This window comes from Moschus berezovskii, chromosome 5 (genome assembly GCF_049115385.1).
Source record: "Moschus berezovskii isolate FMDL1 chromosome 5, NW_MosBer_1.0, whole genome shotgun sequence".
In the NCBI taxonomy this organism is placed as follows: Eukaryota; Metazoa; Chordata; class Mammalia; order Artiodactyla; family Moschidae; genus Moschus; species Moschus berezovskii.
Window position 1 is genome coordinate 77,127,545 of NC_142464.1, and position 23,285 is coordinate 77,150,829.

General features: G+C 42.4%; 1 protein-coding gene across 1 annotated transcript in view; it reads right to left on the minus strand.

Annotated features, from left to right (window-relative positions):
- Positions 1 to 1,369: 1,369 nt before the first annotated feature.
- Positions 1,370 to 23,285, minus strand: part of LRRC66 (leucine rich repeat containing 66) — a 28,828-nt gene continuing 6,912 nt past the window's right edge. Inside the window, exons 3-5 of the mRNA XM_055435031.2 lie at positions 13,499 to 13,668; positions 6,741 to 6,930; positions 1,370 to 5,118 (exon numbers count right to left, since the gene is read on the minus strand). Of these exons, the coding sequence (XP_055291006.2) occupies positions 3,431 to 5,118; positions 6,741 to 6,930; positions 13,499 to 13,668 (2,048 nt within the window). The 3' untranslated portion in view covers positions 1,370 to 3,430. The remainder of the gene's footprint in view (positions 5,119 to 6,740; positions 6,931 to 13,498; positions 13,669 to 23,285) is intronic.

Genomic DNA, 23,285 nt, shown 5'->3' on the forward strand with positions numbered 1-23,285 from the left:
ATGGATTTTGTCTTTCAAATGAACTGGAAATATGGCAATGCCTCTTAGCTTATATCTATTTACTGTTTGGTGGTTCCAGTGGCTATTCCTTTGTTTTCTCCTTCATCCTGTATGGCCACTGAAAGAGCAAGATGAATCTTTCCCGAGGAGAGAAGGGGAGAGAGGCCTGATGACTTACATCTTGAACCATTCTAGAGGGGTAGGGGAAATTTTGTCAATCTGAACCAAAATGACTTTACTGAACCTGAAATAACATCAAAAAGACAAGTAAATGTGGCACTAGTTCCTTTTTTAAGAAAAGTATTTTAATGTTTCATATGTTGTTTGTACAGCCGTGTGTCCAAGATGTGTTTAATAGTCTTAGAAATATGTAAAGGTTAATTATGCCCGCGGTTTTCCCAATGTTTTCTTAGATGAAAATACTCTATTATGGAATTGTTAGGCTGATAAAAATTTGAGTTACTCTGCTAAAGAAATTTAAAAATGTTATCTTAATGAAAAGTGAGATGTTTGAAAGGTCATTTGTGTCATAATAGAACTAGAGGCATAATTGGAATAAGTGAAACTGGGGTAAAGGGTATCTAAGGAACTTAGGAATTTTAAAGTTTGAGTCAGTTTGGGGGCAGACCCCAAAGGTGAGACATTTTGGAAATCTGGAAGTAGCAGGCCTCAAATATCACTCACCTCAAGCAGTGTTAGCCAAACATGTGTGTGTGTGTGTATGTGTGTGTGTGTTAGTCACTCATCCGTGTCTGACTCTTTGTAACCTCATGGGACTGTAGCCTTCCAGGCTCCTCTGTCCAAGCAGGCATATTGAGAGGGGTTTAAAAAAAATTTTTTTATGAGCACTTGCTGAGATATAGACCTACTTAACTGCAATACCTGTGATGTTTATGCCACATTACGAGAAACTTTTTTTTTTTTGGAGGTGTGAACAAAAACAAAAATAGTCAAAGCCATATATACTTTTTTTCTTCAATGCTGCTGAAATAGAGAGTAATTTTTCACTTTATAAAGTAACTGCAAACTTTGAGATGATTTTCAGCTTCATAGACCCTATGCTGGTAATGAACTTCATCCAGCCCATAGAAGAGTCTCCAGTAGATCTCAGTTATGCCACGTGAAGCCTTGTTTTCACCACAGCACAGAGCAGTATAGCAGGGGCTGGAGGGAGGAAGGAAGTGGTCCATTCTACTTGGGTGGAATGAGCTGAGAAAGGCTCTTGGGGGAGGTGACCTTAAACAGTGTCTCAAAAACAGCAGAGACATCTTCCAGGCAGAGGAGGTGGACTTAGTGGAAAAGCCAGATGTGCCCCTAAATGTGGGGAGCAGAGTCGGCAAGGGTGACATAGTCTGGTGTGTCTGTAACTGTGGATTTCAGAGTGAGGTACTGCACAGTGAGATAAATACCACATGAAAAGTTGGATGGAAAGCGGGGCCAGAAAAATACTAAAGAGCTCGTTTTCATTCATTTATTTAATAAATCCATATATCGAGAACCTATTAAATGCCAGACCTTTAGGAGACAAGACACATTGTTGTTGTTTCTGTGGAGATAAGAGTATAGAAGAGACAGACAGACAGTAAGTCAACCATCACACAAATAACTATTCAACTTTACTTGCGATAAGGTCTCCTTGTGAAGGACAATGCTTGTGTAATGAGAGAGTTTGTCACAGGAAAATCCAACTGAGTCTAGGGGTCCAGGAAGGCTTCCATGAGGAAGAGACAGTTAAGGCTGAGACTCAGGTAGGGTCTATTGAGCTTAAAAGGGGGCTTGTTTGGTGGTGAGGTTGTTGGGTGGGGTTGGAAAGAACATTGCAGGCAGATGCGATGTGGACAAAGGTCTGGAGACAGGGAGTTACGTGGTGCTATTAAAAAAGGAAAAAAAAAACAAAACAGAAAAGACTGCATCCACAAAAAATGGGAGCCATGTGGTCATACTCGGGTTTTAGGAACCCCTCCCTGGCTGCAGTGTGGGAATGAGAAAGGCGTGTAGGACCAGGGCTAAAGAAACCAGTTGGCGTGCTGTTGCCACAGATCTAGTGGGAGTGTCAAGGTGAGAACTGAAGCTGGGGCTGTGTGGACAGAGAGGATAGAACAGACTTGACAGATACTGAGGGGCTAGAAGTGATTGTACTCAGTGAAAATAGTTAGATGTGGGCAGCAAGGAGAGGAAGACCCCCAGGTTTCTGGATGGAGCCATAGGGCAGATAGTGAAATGGAGGATCAGACTTGGGGTGATGATGGAGAGGATTCAGGCCTGCTACTGCGTTTCACTTTGGACATGCTTAGACTGACTGCCTATGGGGATATCCAACAGGCAGCTGGATGTGAGTTTAAAGTTCCAGAAAGATTTCAGAGCTGGAGTTACAGAAGCAGAAAATAACAAAAGCCATGACAAGTAACAGCTCACTCAGGGAAAGGAAACCAAGTGAGAAGAGAAGAGGGTCTGGGACCAAGCCAGACATAGCCAAAAATGACAACAGCGTAGATATTTACCAGCAAACATAGAATGGTGGAGTACCTTTTTCTTTTACAAGAATCATAAATGCTCTTTCTGAAAATTAATTTTTAATTTACACTTTGTTCTACAAAATGGAGTCTCTATTAACATTTTTAAACAAATATTTAGAATTGCTCTGAATCCCTCCAGTTTTGTAGTTTTCTAATCAAACTCCAAAAAGCTGCACTGTTCTTTGTGCAAAATTCATTAAAATCTCCTCAGCAGCTCCATCTAAGTACTTCAATATGCACTAAAAATGTTAGTTGGATCCCCTTTGATTTTCAGGTTGAACATCCTTGTGTTTGTCATAGCAGATCTGGTCCTCACATGGACAGCTAACTCCCATCAGGTTTCTCTGGGTCTGCATTTGAGTATAAAAATTGGAATCACCTTTTTTCTAACTGCAATACCATCAGTGTTAAATTTTAGTGTAAAATTTATTAATTGGAACCTTCGATGTTTAGGTATCTCAATGCTTCCCTACCTAAATGATCCATGTCTTGTGAATGGCAGTTTTATATTAGAATTAACTAAACATAGCGAAGACTTAGAGAATCCAGTTCATTGATTGAGCTTTGAGTGCTGACCCCAGGCTTTATCACTGAAGTGCTCCTATGTGCTCAGTGAGCTGGCTTTATCTGAAAGCACTTGTAATAGTGGTACCTGGCTCTTGAAACCATCTTCCAAATACCCCTCCTGCCCCGCTACCCCTTCACAAATGGTGTTTCACTTATAACCTTTCTGGAATCACTGTCCCCAAAAGGATACACACACGCCTCATTTGCATCAGTGTCCATTCTTGTCCTCTTCAGAATCTCCTTGTGAGGTTCTCAAGTTCTGCCCTGCAGCGACCTTGGAAGGAATACTGTTTTGAGCTGTGTCTATTCCTTGAACATAAAGTTCTTTACAAAGATCTGTGTCTCCTTCACTTCAGACACTTGTCAGGGTCTGAGGGAACTTTGGCACTACACGGTGGTGTTTGTGGTGAAGCATCCACATTTGCAAATTCCAAGTCTCTGAGTGAGTACTGCCACTCCACTGCGCTGGGTTGAAGAGCAGAGATATAATTGTAAATGGACATGCCTGGGGCCTCCTCACTGCTAGAACTGCTGCCTGATGACCGCGGCAAGGGATCCTCGTAATTATTGGTGTTAGAGGCACTTTCCAGATGAGTCTGGCGCAAATGAGAGTCTGGGTCAGAAATGACAGTTTTTCCAAAATGATCTTCCTGGTTTTCACATTTCCTCAGAGTCTTCTGGAAGGCGATGTTGTCCTCGGGACTCTCTAATAGCCTGACACTGTCCCTCCTCTCACAGGAGACCTGGTCCCCAGGGGGCTCCCTGGCGGTCCCTCTCTGCTCCCCACCTGCCTCGTCTTCGGCCACATTTCTCCAGTCTTCTGAACTTGTTGAACTCAGAGTAAATAAAGACCCTTCCTCAGAATCGGAGTCAAAGTCCACCTCGTACCGAGCGTCAGGAGTGTGCTTTTGCGCGGGCTCCTGGTAAGCTGGAGTCACTGGCAGGTCCCCACCACATCCTGGAGGGACGCCGAGTGGGGACGGGTCTCCCGGGTCACTGAGCGTGGCCGCTTCGTAGCGGGCGGGAGGCTGTCCCTCAGCACCGGCGCCCTGGAGCCTCTGCTGCTGTGTGCTCTGCCCATTCTCCTTAGAAAACTCCGAAGAGAGGGGTGGAGGGATCCCTGCTCTCTCCTCCCCAGAGCTCAGCGCGTGTGTGCGCGCTGGTCTTTGGGAGAGCGGCGCTGTCGTTTCTCCGGGGCAGGGTGGGCCTAGTTCATCGGAATCCTTACGGACCCAGCCAGGGCTGGCCTGTATTCCGGCAGGCACTGCAGGGATGCCCACTGAACGCTCACCGAGGGAAACTTGCCTGGCCACAGTGTCATAGTCGCCTTCTCCAGGAACATCCCATCCCTCCGATGTGAGCTGGGTGTCATGGGCGTTTGGCGGTCCGCAGAGAACGCGCCGGGCTGCACTGTGATTTGGGGGCACCGTATCCTTCCCACCTCCTGCCCCAGTGGGGACCCCGCGTTGTTCCCCGTCCTGCCGGCCGCCAGCCGCCACCGTTCTTGCAGGAACCACAGCCCCGCGTGGGGCTTGGTTTTCATAGAGGTTTAGATGGCGGAAAGTTTGGGGCAGATCCATCCTCGGCTGCTGTAGGTTTACCGCACCTTCGATTTCATCGTAGAAGGCCTGGTTTGAATACACGTTTCCCGACGCTGGACCTGGACTTTTCTTCCGGCAACTCTGTTGCCACAGTCTGTCCACATAAGGCCTCGCAAAAGCCCCCAGGCAGAAAGCCACGAAGAACGTGATGAACACCGACAGGCAGACGGCCAGGACCAGGTCCTGGGAAGAGTCTGCCTTTCTGCCAGCAGCCTGCACATCCTCGGCCCTCCTAACCCGTTTTAGCAGCTGTCTCGGCCTGTCACCGACATCAGAGCCTGCAGTGTCCTTCTCCAGCATGGAAAAGCGCACTTCCCGGGCCCTCTCAGCTTTGCTCCCTGTGAGGGTTTTCATATGATTCAGGTCAGAGTGAGGCAGGCGAGTCTCTCTGGACATTCTGCTTGTGGGGGTCCACCAGTGTGCCTCCTCCTTCCCTAAGAATGGCAATGAGATTCCAGTGATTTAAAAGCATCTGTGAGTCCTCAGTCCTTTATCTCCCTGCGTGTGTGCTCAGTCGCTTCAGTCCTGTCCTACTCTTTGCAACCCCATGGACTGTAGCCCGCTAGGCTCCTCTGTCCATGGGATTCTCCAGGCAAGAATACTGGAGTGGGTTGCCATGCCCTCCTCCAGGGGATCTTCCTGACCCAGGGATCAAACCCACATCTCCTGACTTGCAGGCAGATTCTTTACCACTGAGCCACCAGGGAAGCCTCAGTCCTTATCTAGCGCGATTTAAAGTCTGTTTTACACGACTGGCAATTTTACAGGCTGATTGATTGGTTGGTTGTCTGATGCCAACAGCCTGTGTAAGGCTCTGTGCACATTTACACGAGGCTCTCAGGCTCAGGTCTGAGGCTGCAAGGCGCAGAGGCTGTGTTTCTTAGGCTTCCTGACTGACTCCTGCCCACAGGAGGAAGGAAGTCAGGCTGCCGGTGCAGTCACATTGCCCCTCTTCTCTCCACATCCTTACCTACATACTGCACATCTGTGAGAACATTCTATCAGCCCCCCACAAAATCTGCCTTGGCCCCACCTGTGTTTGTTATATCATCTCCTCACCATCCCTCAGTGCTGGTAAACAGCAAAAATATTCGGGTTTTTCTACTGGTTCCTGACATTCTGTCCTCCACACTCAGAAGGCTGGTGTGGCTTTTACAGAGTGATGGAACAAGTGTGGCTGACACCATTAAGACTTCTCTCATCGTTATGGATTTCTCCTAAATCTGGTAACCATGGCCATGTCTCTACTCAATAGCAGTCCTGAGTAGAGCAGAGGCCAGAACTCATAAAAAAAAAAAAAAATCCATTTCTCTCTTTTTTCCCAGTTAGGAGTTTGATTTTAGATTTAGCCAAGATAGTTAATAACAACAATGATCAGTTGTGTCTGACTCTTTGCAACCTCATGGATGTAGTTGCCAGGCTCCTCTGTCCATGGGATTTCCCAGGCAAGAATACTGAAGTGGGCTGCCATTTCCTTCTCCAAGGGATCTTCCCAACCTAGGGATTGAATCCACATCTCCAGCATTGGCAGGCGGATTCTTTACCACTGAGCCACTAGAGAAGCCTGATAGTTAATAGTGGAAAAAAAACTTTCCAGAATATTCAATTCCAGTCACATGTTTTAGCAGTTTGGGAGAGTGACAGATAAAAAAAATCAAAGAAAAATATACTTTTGAAATTTGTGTGTTTTATGTTATATTTCCAGAGGGGTAGCAAGTATCTTAAATAACTATGGTTCAAGTTTTAGAAGTTCTTTGATTATTTTGTTACTCTTTTGGATAAAAATATGACATTTGGGGGTTGTAGAGAAACATTCTCTCTTGGTGAAATTTCTAGTTTTGACCAAATCCAGTGGTTCCTGACTATGTGAAGAAAATTGTTCATGAATTGAGGAAAACAGGCACCAACAATTGTTCTGTGATACAGCCCAACGATGACTAATGCACTCTTGCTGCTGAGGTGGCTGTCATTGTTTCAAATGACACTAAATATTTTGTGTACTTTTTTTTCTGTTTAAATGGAACCACTTCTGAGAGGAGAGGTACTACTGACTTACCTATGGACTCATTGCAAATAGCATTCCACCTTTTCCTCCAGGACTCAGAAATAACATTTTGGAAGACTGCCAGGCTGTAGTCACACTGCCATGGGTTATCAGCCAGGTCAGCCTCCAGGAGGGGAAGTTCTAGAGCCATGATTACCACTGGCAGGATGGCTGTCAGTGCATTGTTGCTGAGGTCTACCATCTGCTCAAGAAAAAAAAAAATTAGGACAGTCTGAATAAAGACATTTGGAGACAAACGAGTTACAGATACAGTCTATATCTCTGTGGAAGCAATATGAATTTCCCACTGATTTCAGAGTCAGAGACTACTGGGTTTAAATCTCTGCTCTGCCCCTAAGAACTCTATGAGACTCAGCAAATTGTTAACTCTCAATGAGCTTACCTCCCAGGGTTGTTCTGAAGATTAAATGTACGGGAAACCTTTAAGTCTGGAGCCTTTATTAAAAGCCCAATCACTTTCCATCCTTTTTTCCTAAGAGTTGTGATTTGTACTGCTAGATATAACCTAGACTCCCAATTCTTATCAAGATTTGGAATTAGGTACCAGGTTTAGAATGTCTGCTGCTAAGTCACTTCAGTCGTGTCCGACTCTGTGCGACCCCATAGACGGCAGGCCACCAGGCTCCCCCATCCTTGGGATTCTCCAAGCAAGAACACTGGAGTGGGTTGCCATTTCCTTCTCCAAGAAGGAATGTCTAGAAGCCCTATAATCTTCAAAGTGGCAGAAAATATTGGATGATGAGGATAGAGTCCAGAAGAACAACTGTGGTTGAACAGAAGGAGTAAAGAGGATTCTTTTGCATCAAGTATTATTTTAAATGTTGTTGTTCAGTTGCTTAGTCGTATCTGATTCTTTGTGACCCCATGAACTGCAGCACTCCAGGTTCCTCTGTCTTCCACTGTCTCCCAGAATTTGCTCAAATTCGTGCCTTGAGTTGATGATGCTGTCTAACCATCTTATCCTCTGCTGTCCCCTTCTCCTTTTGCCTTCCATCTTTCCCAGCATCAGGGTCATTTCCAATGAGTCTGCTCTTCACATCAGGTGTGAAGATAAGATATTACCTTATCTTAAAGGTAGTACATTTGTCTGCATCCATGGCTACTCAGTATACACAAAATGACTACTTTTTCCAGTCTCATATGAAACAAAAGGGAACGTGGGGAACATAAAAGGACTCAGTGCCTCTAGAAACACAGAGCAGGATCTGCTGAATTTGGATCTGGCAGGGGTGTGTTATGGGGTAGGGGAAGCAGAGTTAGGTGTAGCTCTCGCTTGCTGGGAGCCAGCACGCGAGATCCCACCCATGACAAGGTCATGAGGACAAGACCTGATAAGCAAGGCAGATCAGGACTTCAAGGATTTCAAAAAGCTGCCCCGGCGCTCACCTTGAAGATGATATCTGTCTTTCTGACTGCTGTCTTTCTGACTGCTCCTTAATTTCTGTGACACAGGCAGAAGGCCTTCCCCGACATCTTTCCAAATAAAATCAACTTGTTTATGCCCTTGGCACTCATGCAGATGACTGCTCACAACACCTTAATCATAAATAGCATAAAGAACCTGATCACACAAAAGCCCTAATAGATAGAGCCCTTCGGGGGGTGAAGAAGCCCTATTAGTGAATATAAAAAATATTATTCTAGAAGTTGTTACTGAATCCACATTTGCTAGCTGCGTTTTTGCTCTTGATGTAGAAATTATCGTTACTATAGTTAGAATTTAGAATAATAAGAGTTTACCCCTAGTGTAGAAACCATAAGACAACTGAGGCTTTTAACCAGGAATGCGAGGCAGAGGCTGCCTCACCGGAGCTGCAGAGTCTGTGTGGAGTAACTAAAAAGAACTGACCATTGTGTTAAATTTCTAATATGCTGTAACCTGTTGAACTTTTACCTTATGAAATTATAACTTTTCTGTTTTCTGTTTAGCACAAGGCAAGTGGAAAAATAAGAATAGCTTACAAAAAACAGCTTTGCATTCACCTAGCTTGTAAGAAAAGGTCATGAGATGTTAATAGGCCTCAAGATCAGAAGATAATGTATTAATATCTACTATAAAAAAGACTCTAGTAGGTAGAGAAGTATGCGGAAAGCATTCTGGTTTTGTAAAGGCAAACTGATGTAATGTTAAGCTGACTTTGCTCACTCTCCCCTTTAGAACTGTACTAGTTTAGGGTATATAAACACTGATGTAAAAAAATAAAATAGTCTTGATTCAGCACTCAACCAAGACTCGACTTACTTTGTTTTCTTCCTTTTCTTGCCGACGCCGCTCATCCTGAGGGTATCCCTGGACTCAACCGAAGCGGGGACTTTGGTACTCGCTGCTGTCTACAGAGCATTGCTGCTATGTACCAGGCATTTTACTGGGTGCTTTACATGCCTTATCTCTGATCCTCCCAACAGCTCTGTCATTTCCCGCTTTTTACAAAGGAGGAAACTGGACAAGGTCACAGTATACCCCAATAGTCCCTAGTCCCAGAACTTGGGACCCACATGCTCAGAAAATAACGGAGGAATGAACAAATGAATGAGTGGCGGAGTTAACGTCTGATCTGCCTCTGCAGCTGGGTGCCTTCTATTCCAGAATACAGCCCCTTGGAGCCTGAGCTCTCACTGCCCTGAGGTGAAGGACTGGGCAGAGAAGGCCTGGAGTGTGAGGCACCAGAGTGGGGTCATGGGGTTTGAGAGCAAATCATAAATGCAAACTTTGCTGAAAAGTAAACAGAGGGCCATGGATAAAAACCAGAAAGTCTGAATGTAATTCAGGTCAATTGTTTAATAAACATCAGGGAAAAAACAGCATTGGCATCTTAGGTTATATAAATTCTTAAGAAAAGCTGACTCAAACACTCAAACAACACCATAACCAATACTCAGTAGTGAAGGGGACCTTTGCATTGTTGAGTAACCAAGCATTCTTAACTCTTAAAGGAAGGTTATCAAAAATAGGAAATGAGATTTGGAAGACATACACAAAACAACTTTGCTTTGGCCTGGCCTTGCCTAGGATAAATAGCTTTCTGTGTACACCCTTCTCAACGACAGGTGAAATATTCTAATGTTTTGGTGGGTATTTTCTTCTTCATGCACATCTGCTTTTTCATCCTAGCAGCTATTATGTTACAAATCATGAAACTGAAATCAAAACAGAAAAGGGGACAGAAAGCTAATAAAATGATTCAGGAGGGGTAATTTCTGAGAAACGATGAAAACAGTATAGACCAATTTAGCTAAAGAAGTGACCATTCACCATCATTTGAAAGGGATGTACATTATGTTGTAGAGAGACTGGGAGAAGCATGTAATGTTGGAAACAAATCACTATGCTAGGAAGAATGGCATGAAACAAAGGAAGGCTAATTTGAAATGCCAATGAAACATTTTCATTCTACCTAAACATGTGGATGGATTTATGCTTTGAAAAATCTATCTGGCTTCTGAAAAGATTCCCACATGGGAAGACACATAATGTAGTGCAAGTATTAAATATATCATCTGGGGAAGAAAACAGCATCCATTTTAATATTCAGCTTTCTGGTACCAAAGATTCTCATCATGTCTCCAAACCAGTTTTTAGAGTTATTGCTGAACATGCAGAAGGGATAAGAGAGAAGGAGAAATTGTATGATTCTGGGCAACTCAGGTAATTTAGCATTACAGATGATTTAAACATTCTTGGGCTTATTTTTTAGTCTGCCTGCAGCATCTATTACCTGTGAGCTGCAGAAGACTTTTATTTATAAGCAAATAAAAATGCACAGGAAATAAAACAGGCATAGGGAAATTATATATATAAAAATATAATCAGTATGGGCTTCCTTGGTGGGTCAGCAGTGAAAGAATCTGCCTCCAAAGCAGGAGATGCAAAAGATGTGAGTTCAATCCCCAGGTTGGGAAAATCCCCTGGAGGAGGGCATGGCAACTGACTCCAGTATTCTTGCTGGAGAATCTCCATGGACAGAGGAGCCTGGTGGGCTATGGTTCATGGGGTCACAAAGAGTTGAACATGACTGAAACAACTGAGCACTCACACACACACACACACACACACACACACACACATAATCAGTATACAACATACTAAATGAGGTTCCCAGGCAATCTGACAGCATTTCTGTGGTGAATTGTGGAGTGCTGCCAAGTTAGGCAGACTTTCTCATCTGCTCTGATAACTACTATGGCAGACAGGTCCCCAGAAAACCTTCCCCACATTCACATCCTTTGAGTCATCGCCTCCCCTTGAAGGGGGAGAGGTGAGACCTCTGCTTTGCTTCTAACAAATAGACTATGCTGAAAGCAATGAGACATGTCTCCCATGATTACAGTCCTTGAGCCTGTAATGTTCTTGCTAGCAGGCTTCAGGCTCTGAAGCCAGCTGCCATGCTGTGTACTGCTGTGTGGAAGCCCACATGGCACAGAAACAAGTGTAGGCTTACACTGACAGCCAGGAAGGAACTGAGCCTTCAGCCCAATAGCCCATGTGGAACTGAATCCTGCCAATAACCACGTGGGCTTGGAAGTGAATCCTTCCTCAGTTGGGCCTTCAGGTGAGACTCCAGCCCTGGCCAACATCTTGACTGCAGTCTCTTGAGACACTTTCAGCAGAGGCCCCAGCCAAGCCTTGCCTGGATTGCTGATCCACAGAAGGCATCAGATAAATACATGTGTGGTTTTAGACTGCTAAGTTTGCAGTAATTTGTTACACAGCAACAGATAACTTACACACCTATGCATGATCATCATCTATCCATTCATTCCTTTGTTTATTCACCAAGAGTTGGTAAATACACAGTGTGTACTGGACAGATGTTAAGCACTAGAAAACAAAATAGACATAATGTATGTCCTCAAAGGGGCTTCCCTGGTGGCTCAGTGGTAAAGGATCTGCTTGCAATGCAGGAGACACAGGTTCAAACCCTTGGATCAGGAAGATCCCCTGGAGAAGGAAATGGTAACCTACTCCAGTATTCTTGCCTGGGAAATCCCAGAGACAGAGGAGCCTGGCATGGGGTCACAAAAGAGTTGGGTATGACTTAGCGACTAAACGCACACACCCATATATTCTCAAAGAGCTCTGCACCTGGTAGAAGGATTATAGGGGTACAAGCATTACCAGTTAACTATACCTAAAGTGAAATAATTTCAGATTCCATATGTACAATAAGGAAAAATCATAGCCTATTAAATATGTAAAAGGGAGTGAATTCAATCTAGAGGCCCAGGGAAGGCTTCCTTGAGGAAGAGATGTTGGAAGGATTAGTAAGAGTTCTCTCTTTCAGGCAAAAGGATTAGCAAGATGGGAGGGCTTGGGGTGAAAACTGGGCAGGAAAGCAGTTAGCAAGAGGAGGGTGGCTTGAAATGAACCTAGAGGCGCAGGCATGGGCCAATCAGATTTGTATGTTAAAGGAGAAGGGCACCCTGGCCACTTGAGAATTTCTATGTGTAGTCTATGTTTATAAAGGGTTGACTGTATTCCAAATACATTAATAATTTTTATATTGACTCCATGCTAAGAGATAGTATTTGAGTATATGAGGTTATAAAACATATTACTAAAATTAAATTTGCCTGCTTATTTTTACTTCTTAAATCTTGTTACCAAGAACATTTAAAATTACCTATGTGGCTCACGTTGTTTTTATTGGATGATAGTGGCTTATGTAAAGAATGGGGGTGTGTGGTGCAGGTTACAGACAAGGGGGCTTGGGCTGCTCCTAAGCTATCTCTGGGCTTCCCTGGTGGCTCAGACAGTAAAGAATCTGCCTGCAGTGTGGGAGACCTGGGTTCGATCCCTGGAGGAGGGCATGACAACCCACTCCAGTATTCTTGCCTGGAGAATCCCCATGGACAGAGGAGCCTGGTGGGCTACAGCCCTGGGGTCACAAAGAGTTGGACACGACTGAGCAACTAAGCACAGCACAAGGCATCTCTAGGTGCCACACTGCAGGCTACTTTGGTATTTCTAAAGGAGCACCAAGGAGAAGTTTTACAATATCTCCTCAAAGAGGTGGAGGTGGGAGAAAGGGAGAAAGGGAGAAAAGGAAGAGAAGGGTCTAGAGCTGTCAGAACTAGAGCAGGGCTCTGGGAGTTCCTCACACTCACAGCTGTCAGGATGTCAGGCCCTTGGTGAGATTCACTGCAGTGTGCCCAAGAGACAGGCAGCAGGGCTCTAAAATGTGACATTGGTACCCTCCTATGTTGGTCTGATGTTTAGAACCATTTAGAAACATATGCAAGTATATGTTGATATCATTATTATTTGTATTATTCTGTGTCCAATTTTGGCGTGGAGGCACCAGGGTCACTAGCCTTCTGAGATTCATGTGGTGCTGGGCCCTATGGCTGTAGAGCCCAGGCCTATAGTGTTCCAAACTGCATCAAACACCAGGGATATTTGACTGACCTTGTAGTTTAGGGAGGGAGCCTTCCTAATAACTGAGATTCATTTTCTTGCCAATTGGTAAGTGAAAGCTAGGAGCTGGTTTTAATTTGACTTAGGAAAAATAATGTGCCTATTCTTGCTGCTGAGTATTAATGTTCAAATAAAATTCATGTCCACTATTGAGGCCTTGGAGTTTTGAGTCAAGAGAGAGACTTCAACTTTTTCAGGGGAATCTTAAAATAGACTTATATTTTTTGATTAGTAGCCAGTACTACTGGGCATGTAGAAACTCTTCAATGAAGAGTTCTAATGTAATTGCCTGTAGGTCTGCATATTTGAGATGTTATAAACTTTATTTTCTAACCTGTAATTTTTTTAGGTCCTTGAAGGCTTCTGGATGAATTCTGAATATCCTGTTGCTCTTTAAATGGAGGTTTTCCAGTTGCAGGCAGTTATGAAAATCAGACAAACCAATTTGTGATATTCTGTTGAATGACAGATCCAAACTCTGTAATGACTTCAGTTTCCATAGTCCTGTTAAAATTAAAAAGCAGATTGAAATATAAATCTGATATTTACTGCAGCATTGTTTATAATGGTAGAAAACTGGATACAACTTAAATGGTTCACAACAGAGAAATAGGCAAACAAAGGATAGTCTATCAATACTATGAATACTGTGTAGCTTTAAAAGAGAACGGGGTAGTCCAATATGAACTGACTGAACAGGAAGGTAAACATTAATTTTCAGAAAAGTATAGAGTATAATTCTAATGTTTTTGCAAAAGAAGAACCAGATACATATGTTTTGAGAGAGCAGAGAAGAAGGGCTGGAAGGAGATGAACTAAGGTACCAGTGGTATTTACACTTTGGAGCAGGATGGTAGAGAAAGGTGAAACTATGCTTTTATTTTATACACTTTGAATTCTTTCTTTATATGAACATGTGCTAATTTGGGGGCTTCCCAGATGGCGCTAGTGGTAAAGAACCTGCTTGTCAATGCAGGAGACATAAGAGATGTGGGTTCAGTCACTGGTTGGGGAAGATCCCCTGGAAGAGGGGATGGTAACCCACTCCAATATTCTTGCCTGGAGAATCCCACGGACAGAGGAGCGTGGCAGACTATTGTCTTCAGGGTCACAAAGAGTTGAACACCACTTAAGCTACTTAGCATGCATGCACATGGTAATTTTATAAGAGCACCAGTAAAAAAAATCTTACCTGGATTGAATGAGATAATTATAATACTTGCTTGTTTGATTGACCTGTGGGTAAAACTGGATGATCTTGCTATGGTTATAGAGAAAAAAGTTGTTTTGATGCTTCATTTACGTAGATGAATTCTTCCCGTTTTCAGATATTATTATTCTATTTTGTAGTTATATCTTTTAACTACTTATTGTTGATAAGTGTTTTCTAGAAATTCTTATATTAGGTAATGTGTTACAGCTAGATATTTTACTTTCTGGCAATATCATCTAATTGAGTGTTGGCCTCTGCCTTTGTAATTTCACCTGATTCCAGAAGTAACCATTTGGCACTGAAGATAAACATTGAGAATGAGGTGCTAGCCATAGCAATCTTCCAAATTTGATTTCCCATATGAGTCTCACAAGGAAGCCCTGCATTTTTACATTTCCTTCTGCTCTGTTCTCACATGTAGTCTGTGTCTTTAACAAACTACTACATAGCAGATCACGTTGGTTCAATTCCAGAAGGGTTTATTTCTTGTCTACTGTCTGCAGAGCACTTACTATAAGACTGATTATGCTGAGAGATGATGACTTAATTGAGACGGCTTCACATCTATGCCCTCATATGTTCATTTCAGCTGTATAGACTAAGCAAGAGATCACAAGGACGAAAACTCAGTCAAAATATTATGAGCAAGGCACTTGGTGCTGGGGATGAAGACAATGGAGAAAACTTGTGTCGGGTTACGTGATAAAACACACACACGAGAAAAAGCTATTAGTTACACACAGCAGTTATACCCCCACCGATAAAACAGTCTTTGGTTGTCAGTCTCTCCATCAGATGATTGGTCCCTTCAGGGCAGAATTCACATCTTTGTGAACACTTGTAAGGCCTGTTGTATGATATACATGCCGTAGGCTAGAGGTCATAGTGGTTAACCTGCACAAAAATTTACAAGTCGTGGAGCCAACATTAAAGATTTAACACAAATATGTACATTTCTAACTTTTCTTGAAAAATTGGAAGTCTCAAATGGCACAAAACATTTGGCTGGAGCTGAATGAAGGCTGCCTGTTTTGGATGGGACATGTACTTATAAATGAATATGATGTCTCTATCAAAAATAGGAAGACAAAGAATAGGTCAAGAAGCTCTCATGTTTAGAACAATGAGAGGCAGCCAAGGTTAATAGTCAGCTGGCATATGCTGAATACTTATGAATACAATATGAGAAATGCTTCCATATTGGCTCATGAACAGCCATCGCTGAGCCCTTGTGTGTGGCACCACTGCCCTGGGCACTTGACTGACTGCATCCTCCCTTTCCCCTCCCTCCCCCTGAAAGATTCCACTCCATCAATACAGCTAGGAGGCTTCCAACTTGGGAGCCCATGCTAAAGGTTTCTTGTTAAATGTTTTGAATATAACCTCTGGAGAAAATTTGTTTCTTTGTGGAATGAAGAATATCCCTATGTGTTTTAATATGTAGACATGTGGGCCTTGAGAAAAAAATGCCACATAGAAACTGATATGAAGGAGTTTCTTAACATTTTCATGAGATTTCCTGGCCTGTATAGGGATGTAAGCTCATGGTTGCTACTATATCTAGTGCTTAATTGAATTGAATAAATACCCCAGGAGTTCAGTGATGAGGGAGACCACATCTATCAATTGACAGGGGGCGTTGAAACCTCCACCTCTAACCGTGGATTTGAAATGAAGCTGGACCTTGTGGGGCCTTCTCAGAGACAGGGCCCTGGGTTCCCTACCTCTTGTCTGTAGAAAAGCTTTAGCCTCCTAGGCCTTCCCCAAGTTCCAAAGAGAAAATTTAATCAGAGAAGTGAGAAAATGTAGAAATCAAGGAAAACAGTCAAGTAAGACAAAATAATAATAATTTATAAAAACAGAATGATCATACGATCCAGCAATCCTACTTCTGGGAATATACTCAGACAGAACTATAATTCAAAAAATACATGCACAGTTATGCTCATAGCAGCACTGTCAAAAGAGCAAAAGCATGGAAACAACCTAAATGATCCATCAACAGGTGAATATAGAGAAGATGTGGTATGTTTATACAATGGAATACTGCTGCTACTGCTAAGTCACTTCAGTCGTGTCCGACTCTGTGTGACCCCATAGACGGAAGCCCACCAGGCTCCCCCATCCCTGGGATTCTCCAGGCAAGAACACTGGAGTGGGTTGCCATTTCCTTCTCCAATGTGTGAAAGTGAAAAGTGAAAGTGAAGTCGCTCAGTCGTGTCCGACCCTTAGCGACCCCACAGACTGCAGCCTACCAGGCTCCTCCATCCATGGGATTTTCTAGGCAAGAGTACTGGAGTGGCTTGCCATTGCCTTCTCCGAATGGAATACTACACAACCATTAAAAAGAACAAAATAATGCCATTTGCAGCAACATGGATGGATCTAGAAATTATCATAAGTGAGGTAAGTCAGACAGAGAAAGACAAATACCATATGATATCCCTTATATGTGGAATCTAAAATATGGCACAAATGAACCTATCTACAAAACAGAAACAGACTCATGGACAGAGAGAATAGACTTGTGGTTGCTAAGTTGAGAGTGGGGAGAGAAGAGGGATGGACTGGGAGTCTGGGGTTGGTAGATGCAAACTATTAGCTTTAGGATGGATAAACAACAAGGTCATACTGTATAGCACAGGGAACTATATTCAATATCCTACAATAAACCATATTGGAAAAGAATATGAAAAAAGAATATCCATATATATATATGTGTGTGTGTGTATAACTGAATCACTTTGCAGAAATTAGTACAACATTGTAAGTCAACTACACTTCATTAAAAAAAATGACACACAAAAAATCACAGTGTTATCTCAGCCAGCTCTGCAGGTTGATGTGTCCCCTCTGTAAACCAGGGATGCTTTGATCTTGGTATCAAGGTGTCCTGTGGCATGCCCAGTGTGTCCCACTGCAGAGCAAGGCCATATGGGTATAGCTGCCTCATGAGGCTGGCAGGAGGCAGGGAGGCTGCTCTCAGCAAACATCCTCTGCCAGCTCGGTGGAAGCTGTCTGTAGCAGGAATAACTCCAGACCAAACAAACACTCCAGCTGTTTGAGGTTTGAAATAAAATTGGAGGGGTGGGGCAGTTAGCAACTGAGGGTCATTTTAGCTGCTACCACTAAGGTACCTTGTAAGGTACAGTAGCAAGAACTGGGATGGGAAAGACAATTAGATACTCAGGATGATCAAATGGCCCTAAGGGAGAACTAACATTTTTGCACACCTGTTTAGTCTGAGGTTGAAGGAGAGATGTTTTACATGTATCATCACTGTGTTACAGTTTTTACAAATGCTCTCTCTAAGCCTCACATCAGCCTTTATATATATCACTATCTCTAGTTAAAGAGAAGAACCAGGAGGCTTTTCTAGGCTAAGTGACTTGCTTAAGGTCAATAAACAAGTGAGTAATACAAGGGGCTTCCCTGGTAGGTCAGTTGGTAAAGAATCTGCCTGCAATGCAGGACACTGGGGTTTGACCCCTGGGTCAGGAAAATTCCCTGGAGAAGGAAATGGCAACCCACTCCAGTATTCTTGCCTGGAAAATCCCATGGACAGAGGAACCTAGCAGGCTACAGTCCATGGGGTCGCAAGAGCTGGACACGATAGTGACAAAACCACCACCAAGCATTACAAAAGATAAAGCAGAGTAAATGCACATATGATAGACACATATGAACCTACCTACAAAATCAAAACAGGCTCATAGATAAAGAGAGCAGACTTGTGGTTGTCAAGGGAGAGGGGCGAGGGAGAGGGATGGACTGGGAGTTTGGGGTTGATAAATACAAACGGGAAGAGTGGAACCAGAACATGCCCAAGCATGTTTGGGGATGGGGGAGTGGGGTGGCTTTTGAACACGGACAGTTATAAAAATACCTTTTTATTTGACTTCCTTCATAATATCCAGCTAAGATCCACAAGAAGAAGGTAACTTTTGCACATGGGAATTAAGACTGTGATGTTCAGTTATTCCTTCCACATGAAGATTTTCTCTTTACTTCTACTTTTAGAGAATCAAGCTTTAATGCTACTAAGATAACTGGTGAAGTTCTACAAATGATCTTTTCGTTTGGGGGGGTTTCTCAAGATGGGAATTTGGGTAAACTCTTCCAAGACCCTTGACTGTGTTTCTCAATAAGGGGAAGAATGTTCTTTTACAAACTGCATGGTGAATCACACTGTTGAGGGACATTCAGGTGAGTGAAAGAGGTTGTGAGGTGCATTACTGGGTGGGGCTTGGTTACCAGAGAGCCCTTTTCATGTTTCAAGAGAGTTGAATGCTGGGAGAAAAATGTGGAGGTAATTTTGTGGAGATAGGATTATTTATTAAACTGTCTTCTGATGATCACTTAGGCCACAGGAGGCAGGAATTTGATTAGCTTTTGCATTTAAATGACCAGAGACAGTTTTATTATTTCCAGGAAATTATCTCAGTGTCTATTAGAAAAAAGGCTACAGAGAGTATACCCAGACATTACACTATCTTAGAAACATTCCTTAGGACTCTGAACTTCCTAAATGCTCTTCCAAATGTGATAATCTGATAACATAAAGTTTATGGTTTCAAGTTCAAAGAGTATTAAGAATTGGAATAGAGTCTGGAATAGTCGTGGATAACATATTTGATTCATAAAAATCAGCCCTTAATATGGTCAAATTTACATAGGTGAGCCATAGACCTTGCCCTCTTAGCTTAATAACATATATTCATTTTGTTACTTTATTTTTTTTTTCTAAAAAAGAATTTTATTAAAAAAGCACAAATGCAAAGAAATGAACAGAGGAAAATTTATGCGTCGAACCTGGACTGGTCACTTATGATAATATACATGCTACAATTCCATTCTCTCCAATCATTCCACCTTCACCCTCTCCCACAGAGTCCCAAAGACTGTTCTAAATGCCTATGTCTCTTTTGCAGTCTCTTATACAGGGTTCAGGTTACCATTTTTCTAAATTCCATATATATGCGTTAATATACGGTATTGATGTTCTTCTTTCTGGCTTACTACACTCTGTATAATTGGCTCCAATTTCATCCACCTCATTAAAACTGATTCAAATGCATTCTTTTTGATGGCTGAGAAATACTCCATTGTGTATATGTACCAAAGCTTTCTTATCCATTCATCTGCAGACGGACATCTAGGTTGCTTCCATGTCCTGGCTATTATAAACAGTGCTGCAATGAACATTGGAGTACATGTGTCTCTTTCAATTCTGGTTTCCTCGGTGTGTATTTGAGAAAATTGGTTATTGGTATTTCCATAATCCAAGGAGCAATCAGGATGAAAGGTTTAATATCCTACAAATGAAAAGAATACAACATGCTTCTTTTTTTCTCAATACACTGGTTACATTTTTTTCCTTCTCTACCAATTTCAAAAATCAGGTACTATTTCACCTCACTGATAACATACTTATCTCTTGGATTCTGGAATTTACTGTGTTAATTGTGAGGTGGTCATATCTGGTCTTTCAGCCTAACTGGAAACTGAGTAAGATGTTTGTCCTGATATATTTTCAGGCACTTTTGGGCACTCCCAAAATACTTCTTGATGTAAGTGGGATAGTATAACTGGAGATCGGTCCCCAGGATTTCTATTTTTTTAAACTGATTTTTCCATTGTTAATGCTATACTCCCCAAAATATGGGAAGAAGATGAAGTGATCATTAAGGTTAAATTCACGGTTGGCTTCTGTTTTGTAAATCATATAGGCCAGTACCTCCTCTGAGTGTTTTTCCAACATGAAGCTTTTTGGTAACATCATAGCTGGTCAGTATCAAGACAGGAAGCCAGCTGACATTGGGTTAGTCAATATGATGTTTTACCCTTCTAGAAGTGGGCTTTCTGGAGTCAAAGCAACGTTTCACTGGCTCTATGAACTGTCACTATTTTAAGACATGTCAAACATGATTTATAAAAGTACACATGTGCCACAGGCCAGTTGTTTGATTGGTGCTGAGTCTCTAATTAATCATTAATTGAGATGAGAGCAAACACCTATGTAAATAAGTTCAGTTCAGTCGCTCAGTTGAGTCCAACTCTTTGTGACCCCATGGACTGCTGCACGCCAGACTTCCCTGTCCATCACCAACTCCCGAAGCTTGCTGAAACTCATGTCCATTTCGATGGTGATGCCATCCAACATTCTCATCCTCTGTCATCCCCTTCTTCTCCCACCTTCAATCTTTCCCAGCATCAGGGTCTTTTCAAATGAGTCAGATCTTCGCATCAGGTGGCCAAAGTATTGGAGTTTCAGCTTCAACATCAGTCCTTCTAATGGATATTCAGGACTGATTTCCTTCAGGATGGATTGGTTGGATCTCTTTGCAGTCCAAAGGACTCTCAAGAGTCTTCTCCAACACCACAGTTCAAAAGCATCAATTCTTCGGTGCTCAGCTTTCTTTATAGTCCAACTCTCACATCCGTATATGACTACTGGAAAAACCATAGCTTTGACTAGACAGACGTTTGTTAGCAAAGTAATGTCTCTGCTTTTTAAAATCCTGTCTAGGTTGGTCATAGCTTTTCTTCCAAGGAGAAAGTGTCTTTTAATTTCATGGCTGCAGTCACCATATGCAGTGATTTTGGAGCCCAAAAACATAAAGTCTGTCACTGTTTCCACTGTTTCCCCATCTATTCGCCGTGAAGTGATGGGACTGGATGCCATGATCTTAGTTTTCTGAATGCTGAGTTTTAGGCCAATTTTTTATTCTCCTCTTTCACTTTCATCAAGAGGCTCTTTAGTTCTTCTTAGTTTTCTGCCATAATGGTTGTGTCATCTGTGTATCAGAGATTATTGATGCTTCTCCCAACAATCTTGATTCCAGCTTGTGCTTCATCCAGCCCGGCATTTCTCATGATATACTCTGCATAGAAGTTAATAAGCAGGGTGACAGTATAAACCCTTGATGTACTTCTTTCCGGATTTGAAACCAATTTATTATTCCATGTCCAGTTCTAACTGTTGCTTCTTGACCTGCATACAGATTTCCCAGGAGGCAGGTCAGGTGGTCTGGTATTCCCATCTCTTGAAGAATTTTCCACAGTTTGTTGTGATCCACACAAAGGCTTTGGTATAGTCAATAAAGCAGAAGTTGATGTTTTTCTGGAACTCTTTTGCTTTTTTGATGATCCAACAGATGCTGGCAATTTGATCTCTGGTTCCTCTGCCTTTTCTAAAACCAGCTTGAACATCTGGAAGTTCACAGTTCACATACTGTTGAAGCCTGGCTTGGAGAATTTTGAACATTACTTTGCTAGTGTGTGAAATGAGTATCACTGTGCAGTAGATTGAATATTCTTTGGCACTGCCCTTCTTTGCGATTGGAATGAAAACTGACATTTTCTAGTCCTGCGGTCACTGCTGAGTTTTCCAAATTTGCTGGCATATTGAGTGCAGCACTTTCACAGCATCATCTTTTAGGATTTGAAATAGCTCAGCTGGATTTCCATCACCTCCACTAGCTTTATTTGTAGTGACGCTTCCTAAGGCCCACTTGACTTCACGTTCCAGGATGTCTGGCTCTAGGTGAGTGATCACACCATTGTGGTTATCTTGGTCGTGAAGATCTTTTTTGTATAGTTCTGTGTATTCCTGTCACTTCTTCTTAATAGCTTCTGCTTCTGTTAGGTCCATACCATTTTTGTCCTTTATTGTGCCCATCTTTGCATGAAATGTTCCCTTGGTATCACTGATTTTCTTGAAGAGATCTCTAGTATTTCCCATTCTATTGTTTTCCTCTATTTCTTTGCATTGATCATTGTAAATCTATTTACCTATGTAAATAGATACAAATGATTCTCTGCTTATGGATTATAAGTATGAATTAGAGTGGGCTAGGATCATGTCTACTGCAATAACTTATTTAACTTTTTAAAAGATAACTTGAGATTTAGACGAAAACAAATTTATTGTTACCCAGCCATAGTCACAGGATAATGAATGGGAAGGTACGCTAGAGGGGACTCAACCTAGTAAAAACTGAAAGTATATGAGGATTACAGAAAAATACTTCAAATCACAAAATGCTATGGATAAAAGAACTCAAGTATATCCAATTAGATTTAGGGCTTACATTGGACTTCCATTATTGATCTTTTTTATTCAGCTTTCCATAGTTCTATATGCTAGAATTCTATTATTGAATAGAATTTCAGATACAGGATTTGCTCATTTCCTATATTCCCCCCCGCTTCGGAAGTTTAACATATTTCCTGATATTTTGGGAAGCAAAAGTTTAACTTGAGAAAAGAAGATGGGACTGTATCTGCATTTTATAGGAATATTTGGTCCTTAAATGAAATGTATTCATCCTAACCTCCAGTGAGCTCTGGGAAATTCATCTGCCTTAAGGAGACAGAGTCAGCATTTCTCTACTTACTGTTGTGGTGGGCTAATATTTTGACATATTAATCTTTTGCCTATCTCTTTTCCTTATTTCCTTTCTCTCCGTTCAAGCAGAAAGTAAAAGATCTGTGTTAATTGTTCCAGGGGAGGCCCTCCCTGGTGGCACAGTGGAAAGAATCCACCTGCTAATGCAGGGGACACAAGTTGGATCCCTGGTTGGGGAAGACTCCACATGCTGCGGAGCACCTAAGCCCATGCGCCACAGCCACTGAACCCGAGCTCTAAGACCTGCAAGTCTCAACTATTGAGCCTGTGTGCTGCAACTGCTGAAGCCCGCATGCCTAGAACCTGAGCTCTGCAGCAAGAGAAGTCACCACAATGAGAAGCCCGCATGCAGCAACTAGACAGTAGCCCCCGAAGGCACATCATAAGGCAGAAAGCAGAGGTGAATACTTGTCTTTTTGGCTTTTGTTTACCAAAGGCCTAAGTCTTTATAGAGGAAAGGAATTTCTAGATCTAGATAGAGGATTTTGAAGAAATAAA